Source organism: Puntigrus tetrazona, chromosome 1 (genome assembly GCF_018831695.1).
Source record: "Puntigrus tetrazona isolate hp1 chromosome 1, ASM1883169v1, whole genome shotgun sequence".
Classification (NCBI taxonomy): Eukaryota; Metazoa; Chordata; class Actinopteri; order Cypriniformes; family Cyprinidae; genus Puntigrus; species Puntigrus tetrazona.
The window spans coordinates 16,776,606-16,794,359 of NC_056699.1; the positions used below are offsets into that span (position 1 = coordinate 16,776,606).

The 17,754-nt window shown below is 37.3% G+C and overlaps 1 protein-coding gene across 2 annotated transcripts in view; it reads left to right on the plus strand.

Annotated features, from left to right (window-relative positions):
• cnnm2b (cyclin and CBS domain divalent metal cation transport mediator 2b) overlaps positions 1-16,028 on the plus strand; it is a 29,406-nt gene extending 13,378 nt beyond the window's left edge. Inside the window, exons 2-8 of one of the 2 annotated variants that reach the window (XM_043234976.1) lie at positions 6,742-6,885; positions 7,152-7,289; positions 8,410-8,579; positions 8,831-8,924; positions 11,255-11,317; positions 12,933-13,111; positions 15,318-16,028. In XM_043234976.1, the coding sequence (XP_043090911.1) occupies positions 6,742-6,885; positions 7,152-7,289; positions 8,410-8,579; positions 8,831-8,924; positions 11,255-11,317; positions 12,933-13,111; positions 15,318-15,530 (1,001 nt within the window). In that variant the 3' untranslated portion in view covers positions 15,531-16,028. The remainder of the gene's footprint in view (positions 1-6,741; positions 6,886-7,151; positions 7,290-8,409; positions 8,580-8,830; positions 8,925-11,254; positions 11,318-12,932; positions 13,112-15,317) is intronic. The other variant, XM_043234986.1, reaches the window with a different exon arrangement.
• Positions 16,029-17,754: the final 1,726 nt, after the last annotated feature.

Sequence of the window (17,754 nt, forward strand, 5' to 3'; positions counted from 1 at the left end):
TACTAGGTTGGTGTTTAAAATAGTGGAGAGGTCTTGTGACCGTGTCCGTCTGTGCTCAAACGGCCCCTTAATGATGCTGAATCTGTAAGCAGCATTAACCCGGAGCTCAGGCACCAGAAACACGACGCTCACAGACTGTTTTCGTTGTGAACCGAAACAGAGATGTCGGCTGGTTTAGAGAAATGAGAAGGTCCTCGGAGGTCAGCGTAGCAAGTAAACCGACCGCCGCGCTCTGTTCTAGTATGGTTTGGTTTAACAGAGCCGTGAGATGAAATTGCTAAATTTGTTTTCTTCAGATGATATCAGTCTTATTTGAAGTCCATTTGTATTTGTCAGGAAGAAAGGGACGAGTTTAGCGACATGCTCCGAGGAGCTTATATTTAGAAAACGGGCTGATTTGCAGCAGTGTTATCTGGAGGTTATTTTGGCTGGAGTTCATAGTCACTGTGGGGGTTTGTTCTGGGACTTTAAAATGACTTAAAAAAAAAGAATCTATAGTAGACTTGACCTGATTTTCTGACCAGCATTTCTAGGGGTTAAAGAGTTTGTTTTGATTTTTTTTTCTTTCTGTTTTTTTTTTTTTTTTTATAGTCAGAGTTGGATTTTGTTTACAGATTAGTATGTTACTTAACTTAGCATTCATGTTTGATTCAGTAATCAACAGTACATTAGTTTAAGCGTTTTTTATTAAGTTAGCAGCTGCTTTTTTTCAGTCAGAACAGCAGTATACCAGTTGCGGTCCCCGTTGGAATAGCCGGAGGTTAGGAGTCTTGCTCCAGGGTGCATTAATAACAGAGTAACTCCAGTTCCTTCTAGCTGCGGTTGTTCTGAACGTGCAGATGCTTAAAGATTTCTCTGCAACAACGGTGTTGGACTTTCTAAATGAATCAGCGTTTATTGTGGCCTCATTGTAAATAAATCGAACTCTGAAAATCGATTGCAATCGTTGCGTGAGTTATATCTTGCGGGCAAGAAAAGTGTAGGTGATGCAGAAATAGCTATTCTACTATGTAGTCTGTATCCTAGATTTGATTATTTTAAGGTTAAATGATTCTTTTTTTAATTAATATGATTATTAATTCATAAATATCATGAATGTTTGGGATGTCACCCACGTCATTTGACAATCTGAATTAATCTTGCCTTGTCATAAAACCGTCAAATTGCCTGATATTTTAAATTATTATTTATTATCTAATATTATTTAGTGACCTTGACTGACAGTCAGTGATATCATACTGACCTTGACACACACTCGATCATATCATAGTTCTATTTTTCTGTTATTTGTAGCAGCACATGACTTTGATTTAGCAGACAGATTTTTGGGTTTCTGATTTAAATGTTTAAAATTTTTATTAAAAAAATAAATATTATGCCAAACTTATACCATCAAAAAATATAATATACAATATATATATATATATATATATATATATATATATATATATATATATATATATATATATATATATATATATTACTAGATGATTACAGATGATTAGATTTTCTTTTTTACATTTCATCTAAAGATTAGAGCTATTTATAGGCTGTGGCTACAAAGTTATAAATGGGTCAAACATTTGGATGGCAATACACAAAGTCATCTCGTGAAACACTTATGAAGTCCCTTATTCTGTGATGTCCCACCTCTCATTTCTACGCTCCCAGTAGCTGTCAGAACTAAAATATTTTCTGAGAAGGCTGATCGCTGTCTGTCCGAGACAGTGTCCCTGTTGCCTTACGTGACTATTTATGGTGGGAATTACGCTATGGAAAAATATGACAAACTGCATTCCAAGACTTAAACTGGAAATGGTGGAAAAGAGCACACAGTGAGTCTCAGAAGAGCTGAGGGGGAGCAGTAGACGTTCTCATGAAGGGTTGTAGGGCCATCTCACATCCACTCATTACTGCGTATGTTTCACAGTATATGTGTAATATATGCCTTATGAGGAAGGAGGTGGCCTTGACAGCGTGGAAGATAATGATGAATGTAAGCTAATGACGTAAAAACGTTAATATAGCCATTTACCTATATTGATTCAGAGAAAAGTAACTGTGAACATGTTGTTCATTTAGAGTAATCAGTGCTAAAATTTTGGCAGTAGCTCTGATGGTATCCCAGTTTTTTTTTTTTTCAAGCAGGTCAGTAGATCAGTGAGTTGTTGATATCAGATCAGTCCAGTTCACAAAATAATCATTCATTGCTGTTTGTTGGGAAGGAACTGGACATCACAAATCATGGTGACAATTTCTTCAGTTTAAAAAAAAGACAGAACAATGTGATTTTAAGAAATGTCGTGGAGTAAAAAGTGCAATGTGATTCGGAATGTAGGGAAGTAAAAGTTTCCCGAAGTAAAAGATAGCCTGGTGAAGTATATGCAATACTTGAAAATGTATTCAAATACAGTAATGGGTCAAAAATACCTCAAGACTGTCCACCGCTGTATACATAGCAGACATAATATTCTAAAAAACTGGGTAATTTTGAGATAAAGATTGAAATAAGTCATGCTGTAAGATATAAGTCTTTTGTATTCTTAAATTCATGATACATACCATGTATTAACCTTTGAAAGAATCCAGATTTTAGGTTTTGAATACGTGATTTTAGATTTTAGGTACAATCACACTAATCATTGTACTGTAGTTTTTTTATTAGGGGCAAAATAGATTTAAAAGTGACTTCTGTGTGAGCGATGCTTCACAAATCACTACATTATTAACAAGCAACCTTTTTGCCCATAAAATGTTGCTTACGTGACACACCTCCAGAATGTAACGAGTGTAAAAGTGTCAAAGCAACATCAAACCTGCTGTGTATCATTTTTGCATCAGCAGTGATGGAATTGTGTGTGTATATAATGAATGTGTCTGCAGTGATTTTCTGGAAAAGCCTATTAATCCTCAGAAATCAAAAATTCTCCATGTTTCGAAAAACGGCAGTAGCCTCGAATCGGCGCGTTTTCTTTCGTTCGAGCTGTGACTTCGCAAATAATGAAAGCAAATTGTAATCTTTTCGTTTTTTTCTCTACCTTGGGATAGAAATAATCCCCGCAGAGAACAGAGGAGAAGCTAATATCCTTGTTTCCTTGAAGGGGTGAGATATGGTGTACTCAAGGGAACCTATGAGGGAAAATACATAAAGTAAACATGTTTTTTTTTCCACTGTGGCCTGAATAAACCCCTCTTTTTGTGCAGAGATTTAATGCTTGAACACTTATTTATTTAGTCTTGTGGCTTCTACTACCCCTTGACCCTTGCCCTCGCGTCCTCTCTTCAAGGGTGATTCATTTCCACTTGCATACAAAGGGTTGATTGATGTTATTAAAACACTGTCTTGTGGAATTGTTTTCTAGGGTAAGCCTTGCTATCAAATAACTTCATTGTCACGTATCACGGTCAGCCTTAATAACTAATGTAACTCGGGTTCCTTTTTGAGATTTAGCCGTTTAAGTTTATCTGACCTTGAATAGGGTTTGTACATTTGGTTTATAGTGTGGTGCAGATGGGTTGTTTGGACAAAAATCCAGATGAGTTGTAATTGGTAGTCATGGCAACCGATTATTCGGTGGAAAATAGCAAAAATATAAGCGAAAAGGCTGAACGAGTTTTACAGTCACGTGACATGATCAAATAGAGGCACGCACTAATGCTGTAAATATGTGAGCGGTGTTAAAACCGTCCAAGAAAGTCGGCAAAATCTTTACAAAGACAGACGGAGAGAGGCTGTTTAGGAATGCATCGCATGTCTTCGATGGAAAGAGGAAGGGTGGCTGTTGTTGGTTACTGACTGAAATCGCGAAACGGCCTAAAACAGAAAGCAAATAAACTGCAGAACGTTATGTTTTATTAATGCACTCACGGATTCAAACGGTGCTGCACAAGCTAAGTTCAAAGCTCGAGGAAAATCCGTGCTGACGCTTTTTTTTTTAACGCGTATGCGACAGTGTGATTCGTGCGACAGACGACTCCCCAAATTCTTAATGAGGATCATTTTTAAGTCTGTTTTGTAAATTTGTTTTAGAATTAAAACAAAAAGAAGCAATGAAGTCTTCCTGGGGGGTTGCGCCAAAATAAAAGCTCCCATCAACTTTCATAAATGTTATTGTTGTAATTTAATAATGTTCATTATGTGGTCGTTGGACCATTTTTTTTTCAACTTATTAGTTTAACCCATATGCAAATGTAATATGTGTATTAAATATAACATACATGAAATATATTGTTATATGAAGTAAAAACGTACAACATATAATCTCTCTCACTTTATCTATCTATCTATCTGTCTATCTGTCTATCTATCTATCTATCTATAATACCACAATTCACATGTACACATTTTATTTACTCATTTACTACACACATAAAGTACACTTTTCCCATGCTACAAGCTTTATGTTTACTGAAGTCATCGCAGAGGCAAAATAAGGAAAAGAAGATACACACTCTCAAGTTAATGCCACACTCCTTAAGCAGAGATTTATACCCAATCATTGTTTGTGTGTTGTCATGGGGTTTGCCACAAGTGCGTCCCAGGCTTCCTAGTATTTCAGCAAATGGCCATCTGCATGTAAACGACCAGCTCTGAGACAGATCAGATCACCCAGCAGTCGCTTTGGTGAGAATATTGCCCAAGTGGAATGGAAACTTCATTTCAGGGCTAATATTAGCCTGGCTCTCTGGAAAATTCCTTCTAAAAGTTCACAAGCTTAGAAAAGGCGAAGAATTTGTTTGGTGTTTTGCTTGACAGTATACACACAAAGACTTTTTGACTTTGTCTTTGGGATATGCATTAAAGCTTCACCCTTGTCCTTTTACCGGCTTTCGGTGTGTAATTAGTTGTAATAGACGCCAATTATCAGAAACGGGAGCTTGTTCGATTTTTCTTCGAAAGTCTTTTTAGAAAGCACAAGGCTTATGACACGTTTGTCCGTTCCACTTTCACCAAGACTGGACTACTTTTGTTCAGAGACACAATAGACAATGTTTTGAGTCTGAACCCAGTTACTCTAGACCTCTAGACCTTCAATATCAAAGACAAAACACTTGAGTGTTTTGGGAAACATGGTCAGACATTTGAACTTAGTAAAGAGAGCGTGGCTTCATGCCAGAGACGCTCTGAGACACTGTAGAGTGTTGATTTGTACAGGTCCAGTGTCTAGTGAAATAACTAGTAAGTGTAGAATTTAAGATTCGGTCTAGAAACCACAATAGGATTGTAGCTGTTGTCAAACATTTTGATGCTAATGCTAATATCAGTCTGCTAACGGTTGTTAAACGCTGTGTAGGATCTGTGTGTGGCCGAAAGTGTGTCATCATTTACTCCCCCTCATGTTGTTCAATAACTGATTGATTGACTTTATTCTGTGGAACACAATAAAATAACTGCATTTTGAGAAGAAATTAGGTCCTGTGTTATTTTGTGTTCTGAAAAGAAGATGGTCACGTCAAGTGGGGAAGAGTAAATTATGACCATTTTTATTTTTGACTACCTTTTAGGCTTGATTATATTTGGACACAGTTAGAAAACACATTTCATGTGTGCAAAAATATTCCTTTTTAACCATACGCAAATGTAACGCATATCCATACAGTATATGAAATATGTTGTCATGATGTAAAAACGCATTTTGGATATCTACCCTAAATGTTATGTAAGGAAATATGAAAGATAGATGTGTATATGAAAAAACAAAAAACACAGATGTGTGTATATAAGCTGTTTAAACAAAGTTGCATATTTAAACAACATATATATTGTGGACATATATGGTTGCCTCATATAACACCATGCAAAAATTATCATAAAAATATTAACATATGTGCATGTGCATATTTTAATAGGGGGATTTGTACATGTTTTAAACTTAAATCTTCATCTGCACAGAGAACAATAGTAGTTTACATTATGAAAAAAAATTGCATAGTAACATATCTGTGAGTTGTTGCATCGTGCCTCATAAACATGTCTGCATTTGTGATCTGAGAATAACAAACAGCAAGCACTTTCAATGCTCAAAACTTGAATAGTAGCACTCCTTGAATTAGTTGCAGGTCCTTTTAATAAGAAAACATAACTTACTCACTTAGGTTGTGAGTCAAAGGTGCCAGATCATTAAAATTTGCTCCATAGTCTCAGTGCACAGCGAGCGTATAGGATGCCCCCAAGTTCAGGAACTAGTCCTAGTAAATGCGCTCAATGCATCTCAATATTTGAGTTAAACTGTTCAGGTACAGTGTTGTGAAGACAACTCAACCACTGATTTCTAGTCGGGTCCTCTTTTGGAAACCCAAGCAAAGTAATTTCACTTTCACAACGACACACAGCGCATCCAGAACATGGCGCCCACAGCAACACTACAGCTAGGAATAATAGCTCCGCCTTCTTTTTTGAGTAAAACATTTGAGCAATGTTATGACGTTAAATGGGTGGTTAAACGAGCCATTTTAGGGTGGTGTGGACAAGTTGTAACTTTTAGAAAGAATATCTGTTTGGTTTTGAAACTTTAATATTTGCAACTTCAGGGATCTTATACATTCACTAACAGCTTGTAACACCCCAAAGAGAAAGGAAAATTTGACTTGTATTATATGACCACTTTAAGTTTATATATAAACATATGTAATGTGTGTGTGTGTGTGTGTGTGTGTGTGTGTAAACGGTTTGCATCTTTAAACAGGAATGAATTGCGTCTAAACTGGCATCTAAACAACTCTATTGCTTTCTATTGCTAGGAAAATCTCACCTGGCAATAGTCCAGCGGGTTAACAACGAAGGAGAAGGCGACCCGTTCTATGAAGTACTTGGCATTGTCACCCTAGAGGACGTCATTGAAGAAATCATCAAGTCTGAAATACTGGATGAGACAGACTTATATAGTATGCTCCATAAATGTCTTGTGTTTTCTTTATAAAGCAGTTTAAATAGTGCATTGTAATACAAAGCGTGTAATGTCATATGACTGAGTTATACAGTTACTCATGTTAATGGTAAAAATCTCACAATTTCCCCAGTCTCTTGCTATGGCATGGTTTTAAGTAGTGAAACTTCCTTTTTTAAATACAGAAACTCTCAAGTATCATACGAGTAAAAGGCTTTTTACACAGCACTGAACTTTCTTCCTGTCATCCCACTTTTCCAACAGCTGACAACAAAACAAAAAAGAAAATCACCCATCGAGAGAGGAAGCAGGATTTCTCGGCTTTCAAGCACATGGACAATGAAATGAAGGTTAAAATATCACCTCAGCTTCTACTGGCTACTCTACGTTTCCTAGCAACAGGCAAGTGTACAACATTGCTGCTTGATTTACCCCAGTGTGTACTGTGACTGTAGTATGCTTAGGCTGCTCACAAAAAGGAGGAGCTCGGTCTCCGGGCTTTGGCGAAAGTCGTGACATGATGTTGATGTTTGGTTTGTTTTTTTTTGCATTTGGAGAGGGACAGCTTGTTTGGGTGAGCGTATAAAAGAATGCCTTTGAGCAAACAGCTAAGAGAAGGAATTAAAACATCTTTTGCACTGGCGAGAGAGCTTTCCCTTTCACCTTTCGGTTTCATAATGTGTGTTTCTCCAAGAAAGGAAAAGTTTTTTGTGTAAAGCCACAGTAGGACTGCTGTTATGGTTTTCTGTTGTCAAAGGTTATGTTGCTGTACTGCTTTGACAGATATATTTTTAAAGCCGGGCTGTGGAAACAATTTGATTAAACGTGAAATATCATATTGGATAAATAACGTGCTACAGGTCAAAAGTTTAGGGTTGTTTTCTATTTGTAATAAGTGGTTAAATGGCATTTATTCCTTTGATGCAAACGGTAATGTACATTTATATGTAACTGCTGATTCTTGCATTCTTGCCGAATTGTTCAGGCATTTGGCACGACCTCCTACGAGTCATTTCCCTTTGCCTTACAGTCGATCAAGCCGCTGTTAAAAGGTCCCAAGAGTGGTTGTGTATAATAGACAAAAAGGGCATGCCAAACATATTCCGACTGGAGTTCCCCTTTAAACCTAATACCAGGATTTGGTGAGAACTTTCCCGTTGTGGCTTACGCTAATCATTGATTAACAAATAAAATACTATTAGCTTTTCCTGGTCAAGGAGGGACCAGCTGCCAGATTACACAGATACTTGTAAACACAACAATGTCACAATGAGTTATTTAGCAACAGACAGCCAACATAACAGATAAAACACTGCATAAATCGTCATATTTTCACATTGTGTGGAATAAAAAAATTGTATGTTTTAGAAAAATGGTCAGAGAAGACTCACAAGGCAATATTTTCACAGATGGTGAACGTTATTGAAACGTAATATTTGTCCAAAAAATGCTACAATGTCATTTTCCCAAGGTTTAATCCCACAGGAACAGGAAGATGATCATGTCCTTTTTTGCTTTACAGAAGTGGAAGCATTTAGTCCAAGCCAGATGTCTGAGAAGATCCTTCTGCGTCTCCTCAAGCACCCCAACGTCATCCAGGAGCTCAAATATAACGAGAAGAATAAGAAGGCCATCGAACATTACCTCTTCCACCGCAACAAGCCCGTGGACTATTTCATGCTCATTCTGCAGGTCAGCTTGCTTGTTTGGTCCAGGGCCGCAGAAGGCATAGAGAGAAGGGATTGATCTCATTAGCCTAGAGCAAGCTGGGATTTTCGCAAGTATTTAACAAGCCCAGTATCAAACGTTTGAAATAATGTCACTATGTGAAAGAAGAATGTTGTTGTGAGAGACCTCGCTTATACAGGGAAAAACTAAAAATACTTAAAAACAGTTCCTAGCTATACTGAACGCCTGCTTTTCAATGTAATTTGTTCTCTAAGGGGAAGGTGGAGGTGGAGGCAGGGAAGGAGGGAATGAAGTTTGAAGCTGGAGCTTTCTCCTCGTACGGGATGATGGCTCTTACTGCATCTCCAGGTAAGCACGACTAAATCCAATTCTTCTTTTTGTTGTTGTTTTGAAGAAATGGTTCACTGAAAGTGAAAACGAAAATGTACTCATCCTCAGGCCATCCAAGGTTTAGGTTTATTGCTTGATGGACCTAAATTGGGAGAAATTTGAATCACTGAAGGATACTCCTATAGTGAATGGGTGCCAGTCCAAACATCTGATAAAAATAATCCACAAGAAATGCACAATAACAGCTGTGTGTTAAAGCATAACTATAGTTAAGACCGGTTTTTTACTTAAAATCATTGCTGGCTAAAGTAATATTGCCTTTTCCAGTAAAAAAGTATGTACAAATCAAGCGCAATTTCGGTTACATATTGTGCTGTGTGACTGTGAGAGATAGGAGAGCTGACATTATCCTTTGAACATAGGCTTTTTTTTTCCTAAGTTAAATACATTTTAAGAGTCTAAAGCCATTCAGTTAAAATGCCCTTATAATTCCAGCAATGAAACAATACCAAAAAAAAAATCCATGAATGGGTTTTTGTTTGATATTCATTGCACAAACAATGTACATTTCTGAATATCAGCACATGTGCGCAAGCACAAACGTGCTATTAATTTTATACAAAAGCCTACAGCAAGACGTTGTTCTGTTCATTGAATGAATCAGTTTTTTTAAGAATAGAGTGATCCAGTGATTCAAATCTCCATTCAGATGCTCTCACTCCCAATGTGCATAGCCTACTATTCACCCTCCCTAAATAGTATTCAAAACTACTAATATCACATACAATTTAAGATGGCTAGTATGTACATTGGGACGCAGGCAGTTTCTTATTCGAATCAGCCGTTTTGAACGATTCAATGGATCATTTATTAATACAGGGACTTGCTCCCATCTTCTGGCAGTTTTATTGCGATTTATTTGTCCATGACAGACCTAAACCAGTCAAATTCAACCACTGCCTGTATGGATTTTCATTCTGACGGCACCCATTCACATTAGACCGGTGAGCAACAAGCTTAACTACATTACATTTTGGATGGTTACATTTTGGACAAATTTTCATTTTTGGGTTAACTGTTCCTTTAAGAAACAATACTGCAATGCAAAATGATCTTGATACCACATGATACACCCACATACCCTGTAATAGTGCAGAAGATTGTAGGCTGTATTAGTCCAAAAAGTATGTGGGGATGCATACTTTGAAGATCTACAGGAAGCGGAGCCTCATTCTGGCACCTTTGACATACTATTTTCAATCGACTTTGCACTAATCCCAGTCAGGCATTATCGCATGAAGATTGTGATTCAGACATTCAAAAAAATAACGGCTTATTTTCAGAAGGTCCCATTCCAGAGGTCAAATGGCTAGAGAATTTAGGACTGTCATTGGTCTTGTAGCTTTTTAAAAGTGCTGATACTGAAATGATGAAAATTCTGCTATGCTATGTTTATTTCACAGTACACATATTTTTGCACCCATCACCAGCATTATAGAGTGAGCTTTTTTTTTAGATTTTTTAGATCAAATGTGCATTTTATAATGTTTTTAAAGCTTTGAGTCGTTTGATAAGCTTATGTTTATGGACTGACACCATTATGATAGATTATGATATCAGAACATAACAGAACATAAAAATGCACAAAAGTCTTGGGGAAGAAGCATCCGCTAGCCATTTCGAAAAAGGTGGGGGAGTGTTTTCAAATTATTAAGAGCAGTTTTAGATCAATTCAGAAATTTTATTGGACAGAGTTGAATTCTAGGTCCCGCTTTATATTAGGTGGCCTTAAATGAATCATTTGGTACAATGAACTTATTGTGTACATGTACTTATATTTTTAAAAATGCCTGCTTGTAATTACATTGTAATAACATCTGGGACATTTTAACTCGCCCTTAAACCTACCCATACTACAAAACCTGTCCTGTATCTATGCCTAACCTTACCTGTACCCCACGTCAGTAGCAGCTCAAGTGTTTTGCAATAAAATATGACCATAATAAGTACATTGCACGCATTTTTTTTACTCATGTAAGTACATAGTAGTTAATGCCACCTAATATAATATAAAGTGTGACCAAGTCTTACACCAAAGTGTAACCATGTGCTAATTTAGAGGAATACCACAGAACATAGGTGACCTCTGGTGGTGACAATTTAGGCCTACAGTAATAGTAAGAGTGCCTTATCATTGAAGGAAATACAATATTTTATTTTTTCTGATTAAAATAAGTGGTATTTAGTGTTTTAGTTTTCTTTCAGTCATTTTCCCTTCAGCCCTATAGTTTTGTATCCCAGCTTTTTGATGCTTTCCTCTTCTCCCTACTCTATATTCTTCTCTGCAGTTCCTCTTTCCCTGTCTCTTACCTTTGTGGTCAGTAGGGCTGAGTCTGTTGCTGGATCTCCAGGTATAGTTAAACCAACATGCTTGACAAGTCATATTACCCTTGTACGGCTCAACGTGCCTATCCTAAATTACGTTTTGATGATTACTGTCCAGTTTAAGCAATGACCCAATCATTTGTGACTAATCAAACAATGTGAAGATCAGACATCTGTCCGTGACTCATTGAAAACCGTGCCGTATGTTACAGTAAACCCACAGAATCCCTCCCACACATTCTTACTTCACAGGACTCCTGGAGTAAAGGGCGACAGTGGGGCCATACACACACACTCACACACACACCTCTGTACATAGTCACCCACACACGCACACATGCACACGCATACTGTTCCCTGTTCTCACATACCTCATGCTGACTACCAGCATGTAGGGTTCATAGTTGGGCCCCTTCAGGCCAGCATTGGAGCCTTGAAGTAAAGACGTGGTGGCTCCCTCACTCCGCTCACACATCCAAACACGGATTACATACATTCCAACCAAATTGTGGCATTAACACACCCCCGCTTTTGAAACCAGTGTGTGTGTGTGTGTATATATATATATATATATATATATATATATGTATATGTGTGTATATATATGTGTGTGTGTGTGTATATATATATATATATATATATATATATATATATATATATACACACACATATGTTGCGTGTTAATGTGTAAGAGCAAGAAAGAAAGAGCAAATGTATGTACTGAAGTGTGAACGTGTGTAAAATGAAATGTCTGTTAGCATGGGTTAGCATGTGCGTGTTAAGAGAATGCTTGTGCGTGTGCACTTGTAAATTTCTCCCCTCTTTATGAAGTGGAAAACATAAGCTGTGTTTAATTAAAAACAAGCTAGTCTTCACTTTAAAAGCTCTTAGGCTTTTTTATCATACTCTTGCCAGCGGCAAAACTTTACATACATGAAACACCCCCTTCATAACCAGCGACACTATTATTGAGTTCCAAAAAGCCGTTACGAGCTATTATTAAATTGTAATATACCATGTGCTTCTTAGTGTCTCTATAAAGTTGGATTTGAGGGTCTAGTCACTGAAGGGTTTAGTGTGCTAAAAAAGCCATAAATATCTACAAACATACACTGCTGTTTAAATGTTTTGGGTTACAGTGGTGCAAAAGAAGGCTGTTATGCTCACCAAATGCTTTTATCTGATCAAAAATACACTACTATTGTGAAATATTATATATTTTCTATGTGAATATGTTTTAAAATGCTGATTTACAGCTCAAGAAACACTGTGCTATCAATGTTGAAAATAATCAAGCAGCTTCATATTTCTGTGGAAGCCATGACACACTTTTTTCAGAATCCTTTGAGTTCAGAATAACAGAGTGTGTGTAACATTTATAAAGGCATTTATTTCTCTTTTGATTAATGAAGTGCGTATTTGCTGAATGAAAGTATAAATGTAAGTATTGCTTAAAAAAAGACCACAATCATTCGAATGAAAGAGTACTTAAAAGCTCCGCTGGTTGAAACATTGTTGCTACATCAGGCTAGTCAACAAGAAGTCATTGATTAATATTTATGAGCAGTTTCTGCACCCTTGATTGTATGTGTTTGTTTTTTTTCATGGTTATTAAAATGATGCTTTTTTTTTTCTGTGTAGAAAACAAATCCCCCCCTCGGTCATTTGGATTGAACCATTCTGATTCGCTAAATCGTAGCGAGCGGATTGAAGCCATCACACCGTCACTGGGCAGCAGTAACCACCAGCTCAATGCCTTCCTGCAGATATACGTGCCGGACTATTCTGTCAGAGCTTTGTCAGACGTGCAGTATATTAAGGTAAACAGAATTGCTTAAACACCAGCTCACTTGCGGTTTCTGCACACTTTCTTGTTATTACAACCAATATACCCAAAACTATTGTGCGGCTTGGGGTTCAGACTTTAAACCAGGGGTCCTCAATTCTGGACCTCAAGATCCACTTTCCTGCAGAGTTTACCTACAACCCTGAGCAAGCTAAACGATATCGCAGGTAGGTTTGTTTAATCCAGTTTGAAAGTAAATCCAGAGTTGAGGTCTCCTGGTCTAAACGGTGGCAGACTACGGCTACGACTGAGCGGTGAACATGCACTGTGGCTCAGTTACAAACCATGGCTTTGGCTCAAAGTCAAATGTGGATTTGGGGAAATGGGGACACTTAATTTCTAGTGATTATCGTCGTTTTAAACGATATTCATATGATTAATCCCATCCAAAGTAAAGCTTTTGTTTACATAATGTGTGTGCGTGTACACTGCGTATTAGGGGTGCACCGGTTCATTGGCCATACGTTGAATGTAGCGCGCACGCTGGTGGACTTCTGGAAAAATCTGCAGAAAAACAGCCAGTTGCAGATTATATTGTAATCACTAGCGGACATGTCATCTGTGCATAACAAACAGAAAAACAGATACCAAGAAGCTAACAGCCGTTGGTGTACTGGCATACAAATAAGAGTGGCTTCCTTGCTCTTGCTGAAGTTGCGTAAGCGTAACTGTCCGCGTCCCGCTCAGGTGAAGACAGTGAGCGGTTGGTTAGCGCTGCTTATCAAATGTTGGATGCAAAACGAAACTAGACTAACTTTGTGACTTTCTTTTTGCAAAGAAGTACTTGCATGCACTATTGAAAAGGCGTAAGTAAATGTCAGTTCTGTACAGGATTATTTTTATTTTACCTTACAATGACTTCATTTCATTTAAAAAGCACCTGCTGCAGCTTCTTTGTTTGCCTTGCTGCACTAAACAATATTTAGTTTAACATTTTGGAATAATGTATTTATGGCATATTTTGGTATTTAGTTTCACTGGTAAAGACTATTTTTCTTTACACCAAATATAAAAAAGAAAACAGACGCTGATTAAGTAACTTTTTTTGGACTGTTGGATGTGTTGATTGTGTTGCTGGGATTGTACCTATACAGTTGTTGCCTTCAATTTCACAAGGTTACTGTTCATGTTTTTATTTAAGAACAGTTTTACGTAGTTTCAACCCAATTTAAAAAAAGCTAAATGCTGATGTCGGTACCATCTATGTTTGTATTAAATCTACTTATTGTGCAGTTGTTGCTGTTAATTTCAGATGGTTACAGTTATTGTTTTCAATGGCCAAAAGCTAGTTTGCCGTGTTAAATACCACAAAAACATCTTGTTTATATATATTTTCATTCATGCTTGAAGATGGGAATTGGAATTGGCCAATTTGCTCGTAAAAAAACAAACAAAAAAAAACTTTATCTGAAAAATCCGTACTGTGTATATTTACTATGTGTATATATAAATACATGTGTGTGTGTAAATACAGGTAGATATTTTCAAAATATATACATGCTTTTGTGCGTACTTTTTAAAAATCTTAATAATCATTTTAATTATCGGAAGAATCGTTCCCGTCAATAGGGCCTTTTGTGGTATGGAAAAGTTCCATGGATGTTAAAAGCTATTGATGGAAACATACTGTAGGTTTTGTTTACTCCCAGACACTTTCTCATTTACATCTGCTGCTTTAATTCAGACTGCTTGCTTAAAATATATAAATATATTTTGTCACTCTATATCTCCAAATAATATCCTAGTAGACGATATTTAATTGCTTAGTTGGATCAGAAGCATGGTATAATAAGTTGTAAAGTGGCTTTACAAGGATGTTGTTTATTTTTAAAGAGGTACTTTATAATTTCAGTCTGATATACAGCAAAGACTTTGTGTTTATGAGGAAGTAAAAAGGGTAAAAGAGAAGAGTGGAAGATAAACGCATCAGTTCCCAAATAGAAGACAACAGAACCGATTTCCAATGGACCTATTTCTAGGTTCTCAAAAGAAGTCATTATAGTTTGGTGAACTTCTATAATGGTGAACGGAAACTACACCCAATATCGTTTTCTGCGCCTCCATTTGTCCCAATAGCAAATGAAAGAATTCGCAATATTCACAAAAATCTAAATTCACACTAACATTGTATTTAAAACCACTTTCTTTCCATGACCCCCGTTCCTGTGTGTTCTTTCCAGGTGACGCGGCAGCAGTATCAGAACGCCATCATGGCGTCACGCATGGACAAGACTCCACAGTCCTCAGAGAGCGAGTACACCAAAATCGAAATGACTTTGACAGACCTCCACGACGGAGTGCCCGATGAAACCACCACTCTGTTCAACCAGACACAGAACTGCGTGGCCCACAACAAGACGAACCACACGGGCCACAGCGAGGGGGCCATCTAGCCCTCAGTGGGGTGGTGAGGCCAAGCGGATAGCAGAACCCTGGAGCTGCTCACCACCCCAACACACTCCACTCTGGTAGTGCGGTACTACGACCGGGACCTGAGCTTGGGCTGACCCAAGGCAGAATGGGATACTCCAGCGACCCCGGTCCGGTCCTGTTCATTCAGATAAACCGCAGCGTTTGTGTCCCCCAGACCAAAGAGTTTGGAGGATGGACATGTTTGTGCTCCAGAGAGCCCCTCCAGCTACACTCGAACTGCCCCGTGATGTTCACAAACACAGAAGAAGTACTCCAGGCAGATGCTGCAATAGGGTAAATCAAAGACTGTTCCAAATACTGCTTTGAAGGAAACCGTGAACCAAGAGCATTCACATATTTATTTATTTTGTATGCATTTGTACATACGTGCATGTCTGAGGATATAATTGTCGGCACATGCAAACACCAGTCTGTAAATTGTGCATGTGTATGTGTGTGCCTCTATGAGTGTCACTGATAACATGCATATATATATATATATATATTGTGACTATATATATATATATATATATATATATATATATATATTACAAATACATCATCATTGTATATGTACCGGTGAGGGTCTTTTACATGTATATTTCAGAAATGGTTATTTTTATTGCTCTAAATCTGGTATATCCCATAGTACCTTTTACACCTTTTAAAAAAAAAATGAATCACTATATTGCCTTTAAAAAATCATATTAATGTTTTTAACAAGTGCAATGAAACACATTTTATTTAAAAGATGATTTATCATGATTACTGTATTGTAAATTATAGTTCTATTTGCGTGCATGTATTGTATCACATTTGTATATTTGTTCTGAAATATTTTGGATTCACTTCCAAGGATGAACAGGTCCTATTCGTCCGCTTTAAAACTGAAATTCTATCAAAGGCACAAGAACTTTACGTCTAAAGCTGAAGGCAGTCTTATTTAAATGAAACGACAGAGCTGTCAGGACTTTATGCAAGGGAGAATCAACATGCGATTCCTAACTGAATCCAGGCTGTAACACAAACGAGTCTTCACCACGTCATTAAAACAACTACATTAAGTCGTTCCGTTCACCATGCATCTGTAAGAAAGGTGCCATAGTGTTGAAATGGCTGTACTTGTGTGTATTACCTTTTTATGTATATAATGTTGACTTTTTATTTATATGAATGCTGGAAACTCCTTCTATGCATATGTGTTTAGAATTATACACATTTATACACTCAGAACGAAAAATTGCTCAACTTAGGGTCCATCCGAGGATGTGGTCGAGTTTGTTTCTTCATGGAAACGGATTTGAAATTTTTTTTGTCCAGTGGATCCTCTGCAGGGAATGGGTGCCGTCAAAGTCCAAAATATGAATTTTTTTGTATAATACTATTGCTTTCTCCAGTAAAAAAGAAAAAAGGAGAGAAATATGCACAGATCAAGCACTCTTTACGTGCAAAACCAGTCCAGAACGGATCTTAAATATGTTTGGTGTTACGTTATGATTCTGATGCTGGGGTAGATTTCACCGGAGACAGCCATATTATAGATTATAAACGAATGTTTTGGCCAGAAAGTAAAAAATATACTTGTTGCAGCTTTGCACTTTACAAGACACGGATATTTGTGGATGACATGTAGCAATACTTGTGGATCATTGGGACGTTTTTATCGGCTTTTTGACTCTCGTTCTAAAGTGACGTAAAGCTACATTTTTCCAAATCTGTTCTCATGAAGAAACAAACTACTTTGCTTTTTGGATCTCATTAAGGGAGGAGTGCATTTTCAGTCAATTTTAATTTTAGGGTGAACTATTCCTTTAATGATAAACCACTTTCTCCATTGTCATACTTTTTTTTTTTTTTTTTTTTTTTGACCCTCTTTCCGAGATCATCAAACAGCATACAACGTATTCCTATAACCGTTCCTATATGTTGTTATAGGTGGCAGCTGCGTGACCCTGTTTCTACAATGTCAGACTTTGTGGTAAATCCGATTCTGGCAGCTCTAAAGACATAGCCCTAGATGTTTTCATGTGTTCAGATGCTTACATGAACCACAATAGATTAACAACAGTAATGCATTATTTGCATTATCCGTGCATGGGTCAGTACCACAGGCAGCCACTGCTTGGCACTACGGTCTAACAATTTAGCCTTAACGTCGACAAGGTTGTAATCTTAAAACTGATGCTCTTTATACCAAAGATTTTG